We start from the raw sequence: 21238 nt of genomic DNA on the forward strand, positions 1-21238 counted from the left end.
GGATTAGTCTAACTTTAGAATATCTTGGACTCTGAGTTTCTCGGTTATTCCGACAGCACTTTGCTTACAGTTAAACGTAAATGGAAGAAAAGAGCAGTGATGGAGAACAAACAAATTCCAAATTTGTTAACATCGCTTATCGCGTTAGTATTTTTATATTTTCCAACTTACGTATTCAGTAGTAGAAAATTGATCTTCAAAATGTTATCGAATGTGGTTCCCAAATTGACGTAAATTTAAAATGTCTGAAGGTCAAAAAGGTAGCTTTCGATGACAATGAAATTGACATTTGGCCGAAGCGCGAAGGCATAATACCGGAAAATTATGATTTATTGATTCATCAATTGATTTAGGGGAAGAAACCTGAAGGAGTACTCAGTCGAATTCCTTTGAATTTTTTGAGGTTGCCGAGAATACTCGCACGAACAACTTTTATTTAAAAAAACGAACGCATTCGCAAAAAAATGTTATTGAAAAATTTTGCAGCTTCTTTGAATTTTTTTCTTGGTAGAAATGTTTAGCAGAAAATATTTAATAGAAACCATCAAGAATTTCAAAATTTGATGTAAGTTATTTTATTGGAGCGAATCTGCCAATTCTGTACATCAAAAATTGCCTCAAAATTTTGAAAGTTTGTTTTTCATTTGAAAGTATAGCCTAAAAAATTTTGAGCTATCCATCGTCAAACATTCAATTTTTGTCTTTTTTAAGTTTTTGTCGATGCAGATCTCAAAAATTCGCGTGGAAAAAATACTTGGAATTTTGGAAATCGTTTTCACATGTGCTTAACAACATATGATCCAAATTTTAGGTCTTCAGTTCACTGCGAAATTTTCACCAAGTATAACTCACTGGGGAAGTACGTTAAGGTGGTTCGTGCGAAAAAGGTAAATGATGACATTCATCTGGAATTCATGTAGAATGTTTATATTCACAATTGGATTCTCTACGAATTTTCCTACATTTTTTTCAGATTTCCTTTTCAAGTTATTAACTGCTGAAATCGTTTCTTATACATAGACTCTTATGGAGATTTTTCTGTTCAGCATGAAACTGCGTTACCGTCTGAGCTGATAATGTAGTTTCATGCTAAACAAAAAAGCTCCATCAGAGCCCATGTATCAGAAGCGACTTTAATCGTTAATAACTTGAAAAGGAAATCTGAAAAAATTCTAGGAAAATTCATAAATGTGAAAATTTATGAATGTCATTATTTACCTTTTTCCCACGAAATACCTGAAGCTGTAGGACAAAATTGGTTTCCAATTAGCCACTAACTAACCATTGAGTCAACTAAAGCTGAGTGATTTTAGAGGAAAATTTTCAGAGCCACTTCTATTTTTTTTCTTGTCCGGCTGCAAAGCGGATATTTTTTAATTTCATCCAAAATCACTCATATTTTAGATGAATGGATCATTTGATATTAGAATAATTGAAGCGAAATTCTAACTGTCCATCAGTTTGCTATTAAAAGAAGTGGAGAAAAACGAAGACATTACATTTTGCAAGTAATTAGGGTAACCAGATCGATGACAAATATGTCTCATCTAAAGGCAACATTAAAAATTGATTAAAGGTGTTTCTTTCCAGCAATCGTCTCTAATATCCGGAAATAATGAACCGACTCCCACTGAAAAGTCCACTGAAGAGCCAAATTTTCAATTTCCTACTCGCATAAAAAATCTTCCCATAATTTCCGGTTTGACATCGACGGTTTCAGGAGCCTACGACTCATTGAAGAAATCTCATGCAACAGTTGAATCCATTCTGACTGCCACGGAGGAACATTTGCAGGAAGGAGCGAAAATAATGAACCCAGTTACTAGTACTATCGGCAATGCTCTAGAAGAACCGTTAAAAACCATCGACTCCGCGATATGTGGCGGTATTGATTACCTAGAGGAAAAAGTACCGCAGTTGAAAGACTCAACAGTCCAATACTCTAATTCTATTATAGAAACTGTGCGAGACACATTAGAAAATCTTGGCAAAGCTGATGAAACTCCGGGTGAATCAAAAGAACCCCCAAACAAATAATCGATGGAGATTTTTTTGTTTAGAATTTTATAAATTATGAATCCATAGTTTCAATAAAATAGTAACTGAGAATTTTTGCATTTTTTTAACGTCTTGATCCAAAGGGTTGTTGTGATGATTCCAAACATCAAATTAGAAATTTTCATGATTTGTTCATGTTCTATGAACCTTAAGAATTATTCTAATACTTTTTTCAACGATATCTTCTGAAAAAACGGAGCGATTGAATTCATTTCTGATTTAGTACTTATCAACTTGTAAAGACGATCGTCGTAGCGATTTTGCCTATCCTAGTGGGTTTTTTTTTTCATCACGTGCTGAGTGCGCAAATTCCCACTTCACACTCATTGTGATGAACAACAGCGATCAACACTTGTAGGAAATAAAAAAGGTTCTTTGATCTGTGGAAAGATAGCAATCTCCTTCAGAAAGTTAAACGTAAAAAGGTAAACACTACACTGAGAGAAAAACGACAAAGTTCTGAAATAAGTCTTACTTGTGCCAAGAAAATAGTTTTTTGAAAATGATCAAAGAAGGATTTTTTTGGGCCAAATATGCAGAGAGTGCGCCGGAATGAAAAATTTTTGTCGCAAAAATAGATTTAGTAGTTAAAAAAAATTGCATTCTCTTTACACGCAAGAAATGTCATTTCTAGCACTATTTCGTTATTCGATACTCCCATACGTATTTTGCTCCCGAAAAATCTTTGTTTTATGCGAAACAAGGGATACTAGTTTCTCGTTTCGGCTGTCTAATAATCACAGACAACAAATGAAGAACCCCCAACGTAGCTTAGTTGGGAGACTGCCCGGTGCATAACTGGGAGACCCGGGTTCGAATCCCAGCTGGGCGGTCCGGGATTTTTTCTCTCTAAATTCTAATTTTTTTAGAATTTTTTTCTCATATCGATTTGTGTGGAGAAAAGAATTAAAATTATCATTTGTACAAAGCCTTACGAGACACGAGAAGATCCTTAATTTCACACAACATTCAGTCAACTCATTCGAGAGGATTAGAATTTCAATTAGGAATGACGAGCATGGAAAATGCATTGAGAATCCAAATACCTATGATCGTACACGTTTCCTAAATACATTACTGTAATTTCATTCTTCATGACCACAGGAATCATGAGTTATTAAAAATGTGCGTCAAAATCATCATGTTTTCGGGGGTTATACATTGAAGGATGGAAGAAGAAAACAAGGTTAGAGTGCACAATCTTCATCCCCACTCCCATGTTTTTTAGGCTTACTGCGGAAGTTCCTTAATAACTTGAAAAGGAAATCTAAAAAAATTCTAGGAAAATTCATAGATAATTCAATTGTGATTATAAACATTCTACATGAATTCCAGATGAATGTTATTATTTATCTTTTTTGCACGAAACACCTTAACAACCGACACTATTTTCTATCAAATGTTTCCATCCAGAATAAATATTATGTGATATAAAAGCAATTACGCTATTGTCCGTGAATCTCACGTAATATCATTGTTTTCCACTTTCTCGATAGAAACGAATAATCGCAGAAAATTCAAAATTCCAACAAGAAAAGTTAATACATATAATGAAGTATCAAAAAGTACAATAAAAAAACATTGCCAGTCAGAATTTTTCATACTATTCAGTGACCTTGAAAAACCGGTTATGCATCTTCTATCCAAGGTTTAGAAGTAATTGGAAGCCTTTGGACACATGTTCACATAAACACAAACTCCCTGAGCTGTGAACCTTATTCTTCATAAATTTAACAGAACAATCAGTACAATCTGACGAAACGAGTTTTTCATTCTTCCAAGACAAATCGTAGCACTGACAATAGTCCGCGCCTGATAAAGATTCGCGGATTTGTATTTAGTAGTACAAGTACAAGCAACAAAATTATCATATATCCTTGTTACACACTGGCAAGACACGTGTTTTTTGAGAAATATGTCTTTACTTGTATCAAGAAATTCATGGCTCGAAAATTACCAAGCGCACAATATCTCCCACTAAGCAAAAAAAAATCGTACGTCAAGAAATTTTATACTCGTCCGTAAGATAAGGGCCATTGGTTCATATATCAAGAAAACGAGTTCTCAAATCAATTCAAGTAGTTTTTGCATTAAAATGTTTTACAACTGAGGCTTAAAAACTATTAAATGAATCAATTCAATTTAACTTGGTATGAAAAATCGCTTTCTTGTCATCAAGAAATCGTCCTCGTCATTAAGATAAGCACAAAATTTCTTGACGGAAGTTTTTTTTCCTAGTGCAAGATATTTTGCTCTTGATAATTTTCAAACCGCGAGTTTCATGACCTAAGTAAAGATGTACTTCCCAAAAACCTTTGTTTTTCTCAGTGTATCTCGTGGTTATGGGAAATATATTGTTTCGTATGAATGGGTACTTAGAAAGAATTTTGATTTTAAATAGTTGGCTTTGAATTTATACGGATTTTACTCGTCTCTTTGTTTGTTATTATGGAAAAGCATCAGAATAATTGAAAACTAATAATAATAGTAATAATAATGGATAACACTGGTATCATCGAATGAGTTGAATGAATGTTGTGTGTATTTATTGTAAAAATACATACCACTGAAGCATTGTTATGATTTTTTTTCGAATATTATACAAAATTATACCTAAAAGGAGTGTGAAATTAAGGATGTACTACACCCTTTCGGCCAAAATTCACGTTTTTCATTTTTCTGGCAAATTATTGATCGGATTGCCGCGAAATAATATACCGTTTTTGCGTTTCATCATTATTGACTGACTCTCAAAGTTTCATGGTAGTGCAATCATTTTCCTGCATTTTTTCTAAGTTTTGTGAATTTCCAAAAATTTTTAGAAAAAACGTAGGAAAATGATTGCACGATGATGAAATTTCGTGAGTCATTAAGTAATGATAAAACACAAAAACGGCATATTTTTTCACGTCAATCCGATCAACAATTTACCAGAAAAATTTAAAAAAAAACGTGAATTTTGGCGAAAAGGGCGTAATACATCCTTAAGGGGTAAGAGAAAGCCGCGAATTATCCAAATTTTTGAACAAATTTCCTGCCAAAAGTTATCCATATTTTTACAAATCAAAGCACATTAATCTCCATCAGGAGGCGAGCAAGAAGGTCAATGTGCTTTGGGTTCGAAAAATAGTAATAAGTTTGAGCAGGAAATTTGTTTGAAAATTTCAAGGAAACGGTGGCTTTCTGTGCTCTCCTCAGTAATTTTCGCCACAAAACGACAATGTGCTAGCGAATTGAATATGTAATATAATAATCAAAAATGGTAAAAGGAAAATTGTAAAAAAAACTCTGAATAGTTTTATCGTTTCATTCGTTTTCAATTAATCATTCGAATTTCTGCTTATACATGGGCTTTAAGAACGAAATTTTGTCCCTTACCCCTCACCCTGTTGACAATGTGCTAGCCAACAAAGGAAGCTATACTTATTTATATTAAACTCTCAACAATAAGGGAATGAAGTCTCATCGAGTTTTGCCAGTAATTTGTTGAATAAATTAACGATAAAAATAATTAGCGTGATGTCTGTCACTATCCAACACACGCCATGTTTGATGTTTCGTCTCTCTGGAAAATAACCTCACTAACTTAACCATTTTACGCTCCACTCACCCGCGCGCCAATCCGCGTTTTGCTCTACTGAGGAGACCCCTTAACCCCTCACCAACGGGCTCCATACGATGTATGGAGACACGAACTTGTCCTATCGCCCGGGGTCCATACATCGTATGGACCCTTTCCGTCACAGTAAAAAATTATTTTCTCGAATTCTAAGACAGATATTGACATTTGGAAAAAAAATTTGGAAAGTCAATAAAATTGTCTGTGCAGTGAGTTCCTTGATTTTTTTTCTCAATGCATTTTTTCTATTTTTTTTTATATTAACAAAAGCCGTGGATGAAAATACTATCTTGCTCCGATTTAATCATATTCAATCATCTCGTTTGTCGAGGAAATTTTACAGAAAATTTTTGGAATTTTTGCTGAAAATACTTTGATGACCTTCCTATCGAATGGCACAAGTCAAATTTCAATTCATTGAATAATGCATTTGTTATCAATAAATTCAGCGAATTTGGAGATCTCGGCGAAAAATTGTCCTGGAGGATAAATCGGTGTGACTTGAATGCGGAAAAAACAGAATTCTCAGGGCGTTTATTTCAAATTTCAATTCATCCAATGCATTTTATTTTAAGTTTTCTCGATCACCTGTTTTCAAGTTATTGCTGATTAAACAATGGAATTGGCGCGGCGACGTAAGCCTCCCGGCCGTTGGGACAAGATGCGTTCTTGGGACACCGTACGTGAGGGGTTAAAGCCGTTCCCACAGTTGATGAGGTCACAAACATATCGCGCAGTACGGAGAAGCCCGAGTGAACCGTTGAATGAACTGCTCGGCGTATATCGATACCAGTGAAACTCGATAAAAATCGAATTCTCCATGTTCCATCCGTTGGTATATTGCCGCCAATTTGTTGCGCGTGTGCTGGGCATACTTCGGAGCAATATTTGTGTTTTGCTAGCGTCATAAAAACAGTGGAATACAATAGCTAACTCTCCATGTATTTAGAAACATCGGTAATCAGCAATTCACCGTACAATCTAAAAATTGATATCTTCAAGTAACAAAAATGCCGAAGCAGGAGTGTCTCATTTGTGCAACTGATGAGGGATTATTCCTGGATGTTTTTGCTCACGGCAAAGACATTCGTGATGTTATTGAGAACTATTTATCTTTGGAGGTGAGTAAAAAATGGATAAAAACAAACAGTTCATATAATTTTCAAGAATATTTGCATTTTTTTTCAATTCGTATCCGGTTTGTGACCAAAACCTTCTGAATTCTCTACTAAAAATTCAACTTTGGATTGAGGTTATGTGTACTCAACAGATATCTCAAACAAACCGTTCGGTACAGACGAATAAAAGAAGAAACAACACGAATTTTGGAGGATTGAAATAAATGATTGCATTTGGTTTTCATGTAGAGTAACTAGAAAAATTATGTTTACATTGCAAAAATCATTTTTCAGCTATTCGTTTATCGGCCATTTTGTATTTATATTGATGGAAAACCTCGAAAATCACAACATAACGTTTTCATGTTTATTTCCATATTTTGTATTCACACCAAAAGCACAAAAAGAACAAGTATGCGAAAATTTCTCATAAAAAAACTGTATTTATCAGTAAAAAATAAAATGGGTTACCAATATGGATAAAAGTACGACTAAAATAATGAGTAATTTTTCAGTTAAGAGAAAAACGAAAAAAAAAATTTTTGAAAGGGCAAATTATACTGTTATGGATGGATCAATGAGGTTAAATAATGTTTCACTTTTGGGTTTAGGTACAAAAAAGTAAACTTCCATCGACGAAAATATGTTATAAATGTGCTTACGAGTTGACTGAGTGCAATAAATTTATTGGAAAATTCAACCAAGTGCATGATGAAAAAAACACAAAAAAATCATCACGACAAAAAGGTCACTGTAACATATGCTCAGAGCCAGGGAAGAAGGGTTTCATCTATGACCTCCAAAATGAAGCGCTCAACAATGTTTTCACGCAAGTTCAGGATTTATTCGGTCATGATGTAAGGCAGAATATTATCCTCAATAATCCATCAGATACTGCTATTGTAATACTAAGTCATTAATTCCTAATGTATTTCAGTTCTCCTTGACCAATAAGACGTTCTCAGTGTGTTTATATTGCCGTTACCAGCTAGATGTCCTATCAGACCTGAAGAAAGTCGCTAAGAATAATTCCCCGAGTGGTGATGCATTTTCGAAACTTCCGAAGGTAAGAATCAATCCAGTGTAAAATTGTCAAAACGAGATTGTTGCATCGACCCATGAAAATGTGAATGACTCTCTTCAAAATTGATTATTTCCAAAACTATGAAAAGTAACTCAACCAAGAAAAAAAGTAACTCAACACTGAGAAAAAAAATAATTTTTGTCAAATATCCATTTTCTTGAGAAAAGTATTTATTTTTTCAATATCATAATTCTCTAGTCGAGTCATTCGCAGGCAATTCTCATTAAGTTCCAATTATCACAATCATATTGCTCTAGAAGATGATTATGGTAATTATTACCTGGAGTGAACTCCCTCATGCATAATTATAAACATTAAAAAATTAATTGAAATTTTTCCCTGTAGAAAATACGAAATTTAGGAAGAATCAATAATCATTGGAGATGTTCTTCCAAGGTCATGTTCAACATAGTCATCCTCTAGAGCAAAATGATTGTCATAATTGAAACCCAATGAGGCTCGCCTGAATGCAATTCAATTGGAAAAATCAGATTTTGAAAAAATGAATGATAAAATATTTTTTCTCGGTGAATAACAACGGAAAGGGAATTGGGGTCTCTTGCAAATGCACACGCGCTCTAGCGGTTCAATCGACTACTAGTTCGGGCAGGTCGCAGAGCTGTCAGCTCTCCGGTTGAACTCGGAGCCAGAACTGTTCTCGCAAGAATAAACATCATTTCGCTCGATGTTTTTATCATTACGATATTTTGCAATAATCGAAGTTAATTGATTCAGTTGAATATTGAGTATAATTACATTTTATTGATCATCGAGTTTGCGGAGAGGAAAAATAAGAATAAAACGTTTTGCAGTGTGTATGGATGTAACAGCAAAGTTTATCGTAATTCAAAAGTTAGATTTTATCGTTTTCCTCGCCAAAACGTGGATTTAGTTACAATAATTAAAAAGTTCGGTGAAGAAAAAATTATTGATAGACTTACTGCTTGGATTAAAATATTGAGGATGGCAGAAAAGTGTCGAATTCCATGAGAGTTTGTTCTTTACATTTCACTGAAGAGGATTTATTTTTGCCATGTAAGTAAAAAAGCGATTTCCAATATTAGCTTGGAAATTTATGAATTGAAAAAAATATGACGAAATATATTACTGATTTCTTGAATTACAGCCAGAGCTGAACACGACAATTCAGTAATGACTCACCTGAAGAGAACAAGTGTTCCTTCACTCATTCTGCCACCTCAATCACCCACAAACAATCGGAATTGTGCAGAGAAATTTTTGTAAACCTTCTCCACCTCGAAAACTCTTGGCTCTCGGATGTGTATCAGCAAATTTACAAATCTCATGAATAGAAACTCATTTTATCACAGTCAACTTAATAACAGTAATATATAAAAATGAGGGCTAGCGTGTAACTCCGTGTGCATCTGGCCGTTCGACCTGCCCGTGCTCGTTCTCTATTTCGCCACGAGACGGCTTTATATTAAGCCACGCCTCCGTCAGAGATCCCAACACTGTAGCTTCAATTACATATCGGTTTCATAATTTTCCGTTGATTAGAAGTCATCGCATTCTGGCTGTGTTGAGTGTACAACACGCTTGGTAACAAAAGGGCCCCATCCGTGAGGGATTAATTCAATTTGGAGGACACTTTATAATAAATATCTCGAAAATTTCATATTGGAGATATAAAAACAGAAGGTCGTATCTGTCAGCATATACGACTTTTTGGTTTTGAAAAGTCACCAAATTAGTCCCAAAAAGCAATGTCTCGACTTTAGTTGTCAACGGAGAAACGATCTTTTTCTCATTATATTGAGAATATATTAACGTCTCACCTAAAGGGAAAGTGTTGTATAACCAACAATTCATTAGTTTTTTATCAACTTGTTATGTACAGTAGAGGCTTGGTATAAGATAGCTCTCTATGAGATACCTCGCGCTCCGAGCGCTCGAGGCGTACCCTCCACTCTCGGCACTTTTATCGCCTCCCAAATGTATGTTCCGTGGGCTTCTTATAAGATACCTATGGACCCGGTCATTTTTCAACGGGAAGAGAGTAGTTATAAGGATCAAACGGTATTAAGGGTCAAACGGAAGGGACGAACGAAGTGATCATGAGGGTCTAATGACCGTAAGGGGGGGTCACACAACTTTTTTCAAGTAATGGAAATATACATCGATTTTTTTTTACACTTTTCCCATCGAAAAATCGTTATTTTTTCGTCTGTGATTATTCTCGAGTCCACCAATAATCCCCCAACATCAGCTGCCATTCTACCACGCGCGGGTATGTTTAGAGAGAAAAGGGAACGCGGGTGATACAAATCCAAAACATTAAACACGTATAAATTGACTAGATTAAAATTTCATTGAATTCGCCCGCAACGAGCGAGGTATCTTATTTGAAGCCCGCTGAACCCCTATTTCTCCTCCCTACGGGCGCGCGTAGTGGGGGCATAGGGGTTCCCGGAATTCCACTCTCCTACTGTCCCGAAGGTATTTTATACGAAGCCTCTACTATACCTATATCTTTTTAAATGAAAAGTTCCACGCCAATTCCGCAGCCCGAAATATTAGATGTCAGGGATTTTTTTACCATTTTATTAGATAGACATCAATATTTCAGGGAGAACAAATTTAAAAAATGCAAAAAATTGGATGGGAAGAACTAAAAAAATTAATTTTTCAATGTCTCCGAAAAACTTTCAAATCGATTTTGGTTTTGAATAATGAAAGAATATACCTATAAATTCGATTTCTATTCTTGCCTTTTGATAGAATGACTAGAATAAATGACAGAAATTGAGAATTGGAGACTATAAATTTCATCGGATTACTATCACATTATATTAAGGCCCGGGTGTCCTATCTTTCGATTGTTATCTGGATTTTTTTTATCTTTCGTAATCTAAAATTGTCAATTGAGTGGTACATCATGTAGAAATTCCCAAAAATTATGATAGAATGATAAAAAAAAATATAAAAAATTCAAAACTTTTTCAAAGTGCGTTTTTAATTGAGATTCAGAATAAGTTGAAAAAAGTGGAAATTACAAATATCTGATTCGCTGTGGCAAATTATCTATTAGCTGTCATTTTCCATGGTGGATAACAAAACAATAACTCCTCATGGGAAGTGATAGCTAGGTATCTCAATTATCAAAACAGTGGTATGTAGTGATCTGTCATTTTTATGTGATAAAAGGTAAAAGTGTAATTAAAAAATTCTCCAAAATATTACAACTTTTTTCAAAGAGCCTTTTCCGTAATAAATGTCTCTGTGCAGTGTGGGAAAAGATTTACGAAATCAATCTTCCCCCTGCATGATATTGGGTGACAGGCCGCCATTTGTCACCGTAAATCAGATACATTTTTCAATTTCTTGTTATTCAATTGATTCTGAATATAAGTGAAAAATGCTCTTTAAAAAAATTAAGAATTTCTTCTACTTTTTTTTGATTATTCATTCATAATTTTTCAAAATTTCAGATGATGAAAGATGAAAAAAAAAATCGAGATAACGTTCGAAAGGAAGTTCACCCGGGCCTTAATCCGATAAAATTGTTCATTTCCGATTTTTATTCTTTGCTATTTTTTTTATGTATTCTATCAAAATGTGAGGGTAGAAATTGAATTGATGGGTATTCTTTCATTATTTGAAAAAATATGTCAATTTTAAAACTTTCCGGAGACATTGAAAAATCGAAATTTTTATTTTCTTGCTGATCATATCTCCCTGCATTTTTCTCCTTTCCTCTAAATGAAATCAGATCGTGAAAACGAAATTTTTCATTTTCATGATCGGATTTCATTGAGAGGAATTATTATATTATACTGATATTATTTAACATAAAGATCTCTTCATTTGAAAATGAGAAAAACTGTTCCCACAATTTGTATACTATGATGGGAGTAGAATCCAATAAATTTAATTTAATCTAACCGCAAAGAAAAATTGGAAAGAAAACAATAAAATAAATTAATATAATATAATACAATCTATGTTATATTATGTCTATAGTTATGTAATAATAACAGATATACTGAGTCTCTTGGCTTGAACAATAAATCATGGTTTTATCATTTTCATAATGTCGTTTCTCGTTCCAGGTAAATGTGAATGTCATCAGACGAAAGACAACTTCTGTAGCCTTGCCAGCCATGTCAACCCCTGTCACACATACAAGTATCAATAGGATGCCGACGAAGAAAAACTCCAAAGTCAGTCGTTCAGCTTCCCCAAGTGATCGACAATGTGACAAGTGCGAGATGAAGATAGAGAATGGCATAGATATGTACCGATTCCATACGACAGGACAGAAACTCTGTAAAGATTGCTGGGTATCCATGGATCCAGCGAAGCAGGTCAAGGGACGGCAACGCAACGCACCCGTCAAATCTAGCACTAAACTTTGCACAGTAGTACTGAAGGACGTGCTCATAAATCCTCCAGATGGAAAATCCAGGAATCGGAGGAATTCTCTAGATGCAAACAAGACAGAACTAGATAGACAAGGGAATGTTATCTACGTTATCTCGGATGATTCAGAAGGGGATCATACTCCGGTAAAATCTCAGAAAGTACCAAAAAGATCGAGCAGTGAGAATGACACGAAATCCATCAAGAAAACTAAACGAGACATGGAGTTTATTCCCCAAAGAGAGACGAGAGCTGCGAGTGTTATGAGCACTGTCAGTACCTCAAGTAACGCATCCAGACCGTCACCCAAACGTAGACATTCAGACAACTTCGAAGTTCCAGATCCAGCACCCAAGCGACTGAGGGGTAGAGCACAAAGAGCTGTAAATAAGCCAGAGGCAGAAAAAATCGATGATAAAAAGACAAATAAAACTCCTGTAAAAGCGAAGGCACCTGTACAAGCTAAATCCAAGGCATCCAAGAAAGCAAATCCTCCCAAGAATGCCTCGTCCAATGAGGAAGCACCAAGAAAACCGTCCCAGAGAGAGAAATATCATGAAGATGCTGAAGAAGGGACCAGGAGGTCTACGCGAATTAGAAAACCAACGAAGCATTGGTCAGAAACGTCTGAATCTACAGGACTCTCTGAAGAAGATACTGAAGAGACTACCAGTGAATCCGAGAGCAGCAAAAACTCGACTAAGAATGTAAAAACTAAGACTCAATCCACGGACAAATCTCCTAAAACACCTGCTCAAAAAAGACGAGGGAGAGGGGCTGGGCAGGACGAAGAGGCTCAAAATACGGAGGAAACTGAAGGAGATGAACAGCGGGTTGATAGTGATGGAGACAATCAGCCATACACTTGCACAGTTTGTAGTACTGAATTTGAGACCAAAGTTGAAGGTATGACCCATCAGTTAAGCCACTCGAAAAAACTCGGCGTTGTCTTGGAAAAAGTCTCAGTCTCTGAGAGTGTTGAAGATACAGAAAAAGAGGTGGAAGAGGAGAAAGATGATCAGCAACATCTTGCAACAGAAGTTACCGAAACTGAAAGAATCGAAGATTCTTCCAAAACCGTTGATGCATTAGAGGTGACCAAAGATGCTGGGCCATCTGAAAATGATGAAAAACCTGATGAGAATGATGCAAAGAACAAGCAGGATTCAGTTGTTGAAATTTCTGGTGAGTCTAAAGGCAGTGAAAAATCTTCGGAGGTAGTAAAGCAACCTGTAGGCGAAACAGAACCTACCGAGGACAAGAAAAGTGAAAAAGAAGATGAGACTGAATCTGAAAAACTACCTGAAATCGACACATCCAACAAAAATGATGGAGTATTAAGACACGAAGAGGAAACTACAACAAAACTTTCGAAAGATAATAATGAAAAAGTTGAAGAAGTTGACGCTGCAGACAAGGAGGCAGAGAAAAAGAATGCAGATGAGAAGGAAGAATCTGCATTGAATGAGAGCAAAGTACTTTCCGAGGAAAAAAATGAAGAAAATGATTCGCAAAAGCCTGACAATGATAAAACCGGTACTGAATCCCAGTCACTGGGGATATCTGAAGAGAAGAATGAAGAGCCTGAGAAGGAGGATGTACAGCATTTGACGAATGGAAAAAATAAAGACACTCCATCAACTCAACCAGATGACAGTGAAGAGAAGAAAGAAGATGAAACACCTCCGGATGAAGAGACAACAGCGAAAGCTGATGAGAATGTATCTGAAGAGCGTAGTAAAGAAGGAGATGAAAAGAAAGTTGCTGGTACAGATGCAGCAGTTAAAGAGACCGAGCAAGGAGAACAACCTAAAAATGTAGAACAAAATAATGAAAATGATAATTGCACGAGTGATGAGGAAAAGAGTCCAGAGGCTGAGCCTTTGAGTCCGCCACGTCCAGATGATGTGCTCAACGGGGATGATGAACAGGTCTCGAAAGGAGAAAGTGAGGCGAAAATTGTGGAAGAGACTAACGGTGAACATGCGGAAAAAGTTGAAGAAGTGAAATCCAATCCTGATGGGGAGAAAATTAAAGAAACTACTGGAAATGGAGGAGTAACTGAGGGCGCGAACGATTCCTCTGAAAATGTGAGAAAAGTACCAGAGGGTGAAATAAATGCTGACGAAGCTAGCATGGATGCTATTGAACGGCAAATGGAGACAATTGTTGGAAAAGAAGCGACAGGAGAGACCACTGTGTTAAATACGGACGAGACAAAAAAAAGCGCACGCGTGCCACTTCTGAACCCTGCGGCTGCTGCAGAGGAAAAAGAAGTATCATAATTCATAATTACAATATACATTTCACTGCACGCAGTGAACTAAACGTGATGCATAATCTCTTTTTTATCTTGAAATCCGTGGACAAAAAAAGAGGGACTTATCGTTGCGATTATTGTTTTGCTTTCATTAGTTTGATGTGGTCTAGCGGAAAATTCGTATCTCTGGAAAAAAATTCTGAAGCAACGTATCTGTAATTTTCAATCAGAAACACACGTAGGGCCTCTCAGAGAATTTCAGAAGAATTTTGATTAATAACCTAGTGTCTTATTTTTCAATCCAACTGGAACACGTGAATTCCATCTGAAAATATTAAATGTTTTCAAATTGGAGATTGACGGTATGTTCTTTTAGAAAAATTACTTAAGATAGTCGTGTTCCCTCCGCACACGTTGAGTTAAAAAAAAGAAACAACAGTTTGATTCAAGTCGGGAGATACGACTGATTATGTACATTAGTTAATCCCCTCATGGTTAATCTGCAGATTTTGATGTCGAAAGACAGAAATTTTTTTAGTTGAAATTACTTATTACACGTTATTTAGCGTCAAGAAGGCAACAATTTCATTGATTGAGTTTCCTAGATGTATGCGATGAAATGAATACTTGATTACTGTAACCATCTCACGAATTTCTATGAAAGATGACCGTAACTTAGTTACTCGGTAGTTACACGCTTTTTATGTTATGAGTTTGTTGTTTTTTTTTCTCCACGCAGAGTTCCAGAGTTTTGAGAGAAAGAGAGAAATGGGAGCGTTATTTGATTAACTTGATTTAAGATTAAACCTGAATGATATGAAGGTCTTGATTGATTTATGAATGATGTAAAAATGACCGAATAGAAATCATTGAATAAAAGTAATTTGAGCTCTTCAAAGTGCTTTTAAAATTTGATTCTACTCTGTACTCCGAGATCCCTACATTTTTGATAGTTGAATTCTCTTAGATCCGATTTGCCGTAGAGAATACGCGAAGTTTCCGATAGTAGTAATATAAAATGCTGTAGGAAGGGAATCTTACAAATAATGTAGCCTGAAAATGTTCATCTGCACCATTAAAACATTCGATCCTTGTGGTTTTCAAAATAAAATTTTCCAAGTAAAAAACACTATGTACACATGTTGGAACGAGGCACTCCTACAAACGCACAAAAACTCGGGAGACAAAGGATCGTAAGTGTTCAATTTTTTGGAGATTTGCGATCTTTTAATGAAAGTTAGTATTTGTCAACACTTTGAATCCATTAGTTTGTCGGAATCGTGAAGCCGAATTATGAACGAGAATCTGAAACCACAATCTCAAGCTGGTCCTGTTTTTTTCCTCACTGGTGCGTTGGGATCGAAGGGGAAGTAAGTTGAAATGGACAGTAATTTGCTCATCTCCGGGGAAAAATTCACTGATAAGAGATCCCCTAATTAGTAAAAAATTTGCGAGTACAACATTCAAATAATTTCATCTATTAAGTATATGGAGTATACATATAAGTTCACATTAATATATTTATAGCGGAAATATATAATTCCCAAATTTATCACAATCAAAGAATTCGATTCCATTGCTTTATTTCATCTAAAAGTTTTGTATATCGGACATTGAAACGTTCCATATGAAGCCTACATACCAGGACTTTGTACTGTGTCCAGGACGTAATGCAACTGCTTAAAACCCGAATGTATTATCTTTCGAACGTTTGTTCGAAATGGGCTCGATTGTTTTTCCATCTTCGTAATGTAAAATATATCACAATTTCCATTGGATTTTACATCGCACAGGAGTCCCGAAAAGTTATGATTGTATAATAAAAACAAGTGGCCCATCGCACAGGTGTAAATCGAGTATAGTGTTTTTGCTAATAAATTAGCAATTTGCTTCCGAATGGATTAATTGAATTGAAACAAAAAAGTGCATATTGAGTTTTTTGTTATCAATTTCAGATTTGTAGGGAAGTTCAACCTTGACTTGACTGTGACTTGACCTTGTCAGTGTCGGGCCAGTGTTGGGTCGATGTCGGGCTAGGGTCGGGCTAATGTCGGCCCAAGATTGCCTCCCCCCCCTAATGAGGCTATAATTTCAAAGGAAATAATGCGATGGCCACTATTTTCGAACTCGACCGAAATAACACCCAAACGAATATTTTAAGCCATAATTGAAAAGATTTCGATGATTATTTTTGTAATAAAAAATGTTCCACTTTTTTTCAACCTTTTTTTGATTGTACGATCATAATTTTTGAAGACTCCAGGACTATGTAAAACTGAATAGTAATTGAAGATCATTTCAGATTATCAAAATTAAAAAAAACAACCAAGATCACGTTCGAAAGATAATCCACCCGAGCCTTAACTCAAAAGTCGTCGCATGTGAATGTTTGTAATTGTCCAGTTCGGTGGAAATTAGTTGGGACGGTAATTAGTTTTGTCTGTGAAGAGAGAACAAATATCTATTTATAATTGTTGTTTTATGTGATAAGGAAAACATATTCACATTTTTTACTCTGCAGATCGTGCAGGTTGTCTGAAAGAAATTCCATCAAAATCCACGTTTACTATGTGATTTCTTCTATAACTTAAGGTGAATTGAAGTAACTGCTGTAGATAAAATATTATGGTCGAACTTTCCGCGAACTTAAAGGTTTCCAGTCTCGCAAATATTTTCATATTCTTCATCACAACTTTTATGAACTTCTCGCAGCAAGCGATTGATTTTGCTGCCGAATGGAAACATAATCGTTCAATTTTCACATTTTCACTTGGTCTGAAACGTAAAAATACGCAGTTTGAGGATTGTATGTTTATGTACGGGTGCCCAATTTTTTGTAAATTGAACGAATGAATGAATAAACGGCTGACACAATTCTAAAAAATGAAATTTTGTTATATATTCGGTGTTGATTTCGACAAACTCCAAAATTCCAGCCTTATGGGTCCATTTGTTTTTGAGAAAAACTAATCCATTTTTAAGGGGATACATCGGTGAAATTTAAAACTCTTCACTGGACCTTTGGGATCTATTGAACGGTTTGAAATATATAACGGAATAGGGGAGTAACTTGAGAAAATCGCAGACTCCATTGATTTTGTCCTGTATAACCACAAAAAACTTCATTTTTTCCTATTGTTAATTCGTTACATTCCAAAGAATAAAATGAAGCATCCGTTCTACTTTATTCGCAATAGATCGTGAATAAATGAATATAATTATATAATTATTAAATGATATTAATGATATTAATGATATAATTATTAAATGATTATAATTATATAATTCTACTCTAGAAACACGAAAAATTTATGAAATTCTAAACAAACCCTGACGTGTTCACACGAACACGAGAAAGAAAGCACTAAATATTGTCTCTGTCTTGGATTGTCTCTGTTTCTATTCATTTATTCCTGATCTATTAGGAATAAAGTAAAACGGATGCTTAACTTTATTCTTCGGAGTGTAACGAACATTTAAAAAAACTAAAATCGTATGAAAACTACGGCGCGAGGAGCATTTTAAAGGTAAAAACAAGAAAAATTCGGTTTTTCGTGGTCATACGGGGCAAAATCGATCGGGTCTGCGATTTTCCCTAGTTATTCCCGTATTCCGTCATATATCACAAACTGTTCAATGTGTCCCAAGGCCCAGTGAAGATTTTTAAATTTCACCGACGTATCCCCTTAAATCGTTTTTCGCCAATACCGCGAAAACTAGTCAACCGCGCTTTCAATAATCTTTTTACAAAATATTCGTTACGATGTTTTCTATTTCAATTAATCAAAATATATAGATGTATTATACTTTGTTCATACAAAGTTTTTGTGATGATTCCATTCTTCAGTTTTTCTTAAATTTCGAAACGATTATCTCAATTGACTTCGAATTTGGCATGAAGTTTCCTCTTATCGTTGCAACGGCTTATGTTAAAAAAGGGGCTAAATCAGGTGGTCACTTTCGGAGATATTCAACTTTGTATGTAAATTTATCTCATTCATTATCTCACAAATTACTTATCCGATTGAGCCCATACGATTCCATGCAATCAATTTGTTGCCAAGAAAAAAAGATGAAGATACCCCTTATCAGTAGAACATCTCCAGCCGCATGATTGCAGTGACCAGTCACCTGTTTGTTTCATCATCCAACACTGTCCTTCCAGAGCATTCTACCACTTTTACACATCCCAGATTTGGACGGAACTCTCGCATTTTCTATTATCTGAATCAGGGTTGGGCATCGTCTGTCGATAACCACAGTCTTTTACATAACATTGGAAAAAACCCCAAATGTACGTAATAAATGTAAAATTGTAAGAAACCAGCCGAAGTTACCTTTTATGGTAAACCGTGAAGCTTCGCGAAGATTATACCTCGCGAGGGTGATAAAAGTCACAAAGCTCATACCTCGCCAGGATCATACGTCTCGAGGGTCACACCTCGGAAGGGTCATACCATGTAAGGGATGAATTTTACAAGGGTCAATCTCATTATTTATTGATCTCTATTGAATTCGTCGCGTCATCATGTTTTGTCTTGACATTAACTTGTTTCATTCGGCATTCTTGAATGACAAAACTAATTCGATTGTCTTTGGTAGTTTTTTTGAACTCTTCAGAACAAAATAGGTCTTTTCAGGTCCAACTGGGCTTTTCCGGGGCTTCAAATAGTAAAGTGGAGAATCCAATAAAGCTCAAGAAATTATGAGATTGACTTTCTCATAATGGAGATGACTTGTGACTTTGGTCTTTTGCAACGTTTGATCCGCGTGAAATTTACTCTTTATGAGGTATGAGGCTCATGTTTTTGAATTTCTTAAAATATCGTCAATTGTATCACGTGATGTAATAGTACATTATGTCACTAGGCGATAAAAGTATTTTTGTAACGAATGTGGCTTTATAATCCGAGCCGAAGGCGAGGATTTTAACCCCCACGTACGGCGTCTATATAACGCGGCTTGTCCCAACGGGCGGGGGAGACTTACGGCGCGTCAACTCGGTTATCTAATGAGCGATAACTTGAAAACAGCTGAACGAAAATTGAAATAAAATGCATTGGCTGCATTGAATTTTGAAATAAACTTCCTAAGAACTGTTTTTTTTCCATAATTTCCTCATTTTTGACACCAATTTCAATGTTTGCCGACAATTGGTTACCGAGATCTTCGAACATGCTAAATTTATTTATAACAAACAAATTATTCAACAAATCGAAATTCAACCTCTCCCATTCGATCGAAGCATCATTATAGTATTTTCAGTAATAATTTCCAAATTTTTGGGGGAAATTTTGTCGATAAGCGGGATGGGATTCGGGATTTAATATGATTAAGTCGGTTCGATGTAAAATTTTCATCTACAAATTTATTCATCGACAAAAATGTTACAAATGCATTTTTTTTAAATAGTTTACTGCAGAGACAATTCCATTGACTTTCCAAATGTCAATATGTCTCTTAGAATTAGAGAAAATGATTTTTTACTGTTGACGGAAAGGGCCGATACCATGAATGACGCCGTACGTAAGGGTTAATCGAATGTTCCGCGCGGTTTTTCTATCGTGTCGCCTCTAGCGGCTGCAAGTGGCACGCGCCATTTCTCCGTTTCCATAAATTAAGGAGTTTTCGCAAAACTGAAACAGATGGCAGCAGGACGTTACCCACTCCATTTGCCAAAAGCATTGAACAAAGAATGGGGTGCATTTCGGAATCAACTACGCGCAGTGGCAGTACTGCCACTACCAATATTTCTGTTTCGTAATTCTTGTAGTTACTTGTAGCTAACTTCGCGCAGTCGCGCCATTTTTTGAATTCGAAGTGTCAAATAATAATATTAATTATTTTTGATAAATTTTTTTTTTTCGGCAGAAGGGAGGTGTGGGAGGGGGCGAATGGGTTAGAGCCAAATAATAATATTAATTATTTTTTATAAATTTTATTTTTTTAGCACAAGGGAGGGGGCGAAGGGGTTGGAGCCAAATAATAATATTCATTATTTTTTATAAATTTTTTTTGTTTGAGCGGGCCGGTGGCGGAGGGGGCGAAGGGGTTGGAGCCAAATAATAATATGCATTTTTTTTTGCAGAGGGGCGGAGGGGGAGGGGGTGAAGGGGTTAGAACCAAATAATATTAATTATTTTCGATTATTTTTCTTTTTTTTTATGCAGAGCGGGGAGGGGGAGCGGGTGAAGGGGTTAGTACCAAATAATAATATTAATTAGTGTTTTTTCTTTATTTTTGGAGTAGTGGGGAAGGGGGCGAAGGGATTAGAATCAAATAATAATTTCATGAGGATCAAACATCGCGAGGCTCACGAGAACCAAGAGGGAAAAATGAAATTTCACTAGGCTCAAACGTCACGAGAAGTTTGAAATTCAATTTTCCCCTCGTGGCCCTCGTGAAATTTAATTTTCCCCTTGTAGCCCTCGCGAGCCTCTTGAAATTTACTTTTCCCCTCGTAGTCCTCGTGACATTTGACCCTCGTGAAATTATTATTTGGCTCTAATTCCTTAGCCCCCTTCCCCACTGCTCCAAAAATGGGAAAAAAATGATAATTAATATTATTATTTCGCTCTTACCTCTTCGCCCCCTCCCCCACCACCCTTGTTCTGAAAAAAGAAAATTTATCAAGAATAATTAATATTATTATTTGGCACCAACCCCTTCGCCACCTCCCCCACCTCCCTTGTGCTAAAAAAAGAAAATTTATCAAA

General features: G+C 35.7%; 2 protein-coding genes across 2 annotated transcripts; both read left to right on the forward strand.

Moving 5' to 3' along the window:
* On the forward strand, positions 1-2109 carry LOC107037177 (perilipin-1). The gene is made up of 2 exons (XM_015255579.2): positions 1-143; positions 1591-2109. Exons 1-2 carry the CDS (start codon positions 81-83, stop codon positions 2035-2037), a joined length of 510 nt encoding a protein of 169 aa, XP_015111065.1. The 5' UTR covers positions 1-80; the 3' UTR covers positions 2038-2109.
* A 4404-nt stretch (positions 2110-6513) lies between these two features.
* LOC107037233 (neurofilament heavy polypeptide) lies at positions 6514-15432 on the forward strand. The gene is made up of 4 exons (XM_015255672.1): positions 6514-6798; positions 7407-7652; positions 7733-7861; positions 11953-15432. The coding sequence occupies exons 1-4, from the start codon at positions 6688-6690 to the stop codon at positions 14545-14547; spliced, it is 3081 nt and encodes a 1026-aa protein (XP_015111158.1). The 5' UTR covers positions 6514-6687; the 3' UTR covers positions 14548-15432.
* Positions 15433-21238: the final 5806 nt, after the last annotated feature.

This window comes from Diachasma alloeum, unplaced genomic scaffold (genome assembly GCF_001412515.2).
Source record: "Diachasma alloeum isolate Michigan unplaced genomic scaffold, Dall2.0 Dall_scaffold_00214, whole genome shotgun sequence".
Classification (NCBI taxonomy): domain Eukaryota; kingdom Metazoa; phylum Arthropoda; class Insecta; order Hymenoptera; family Braconidae; genus Diachasma; species Diachasma alloeum.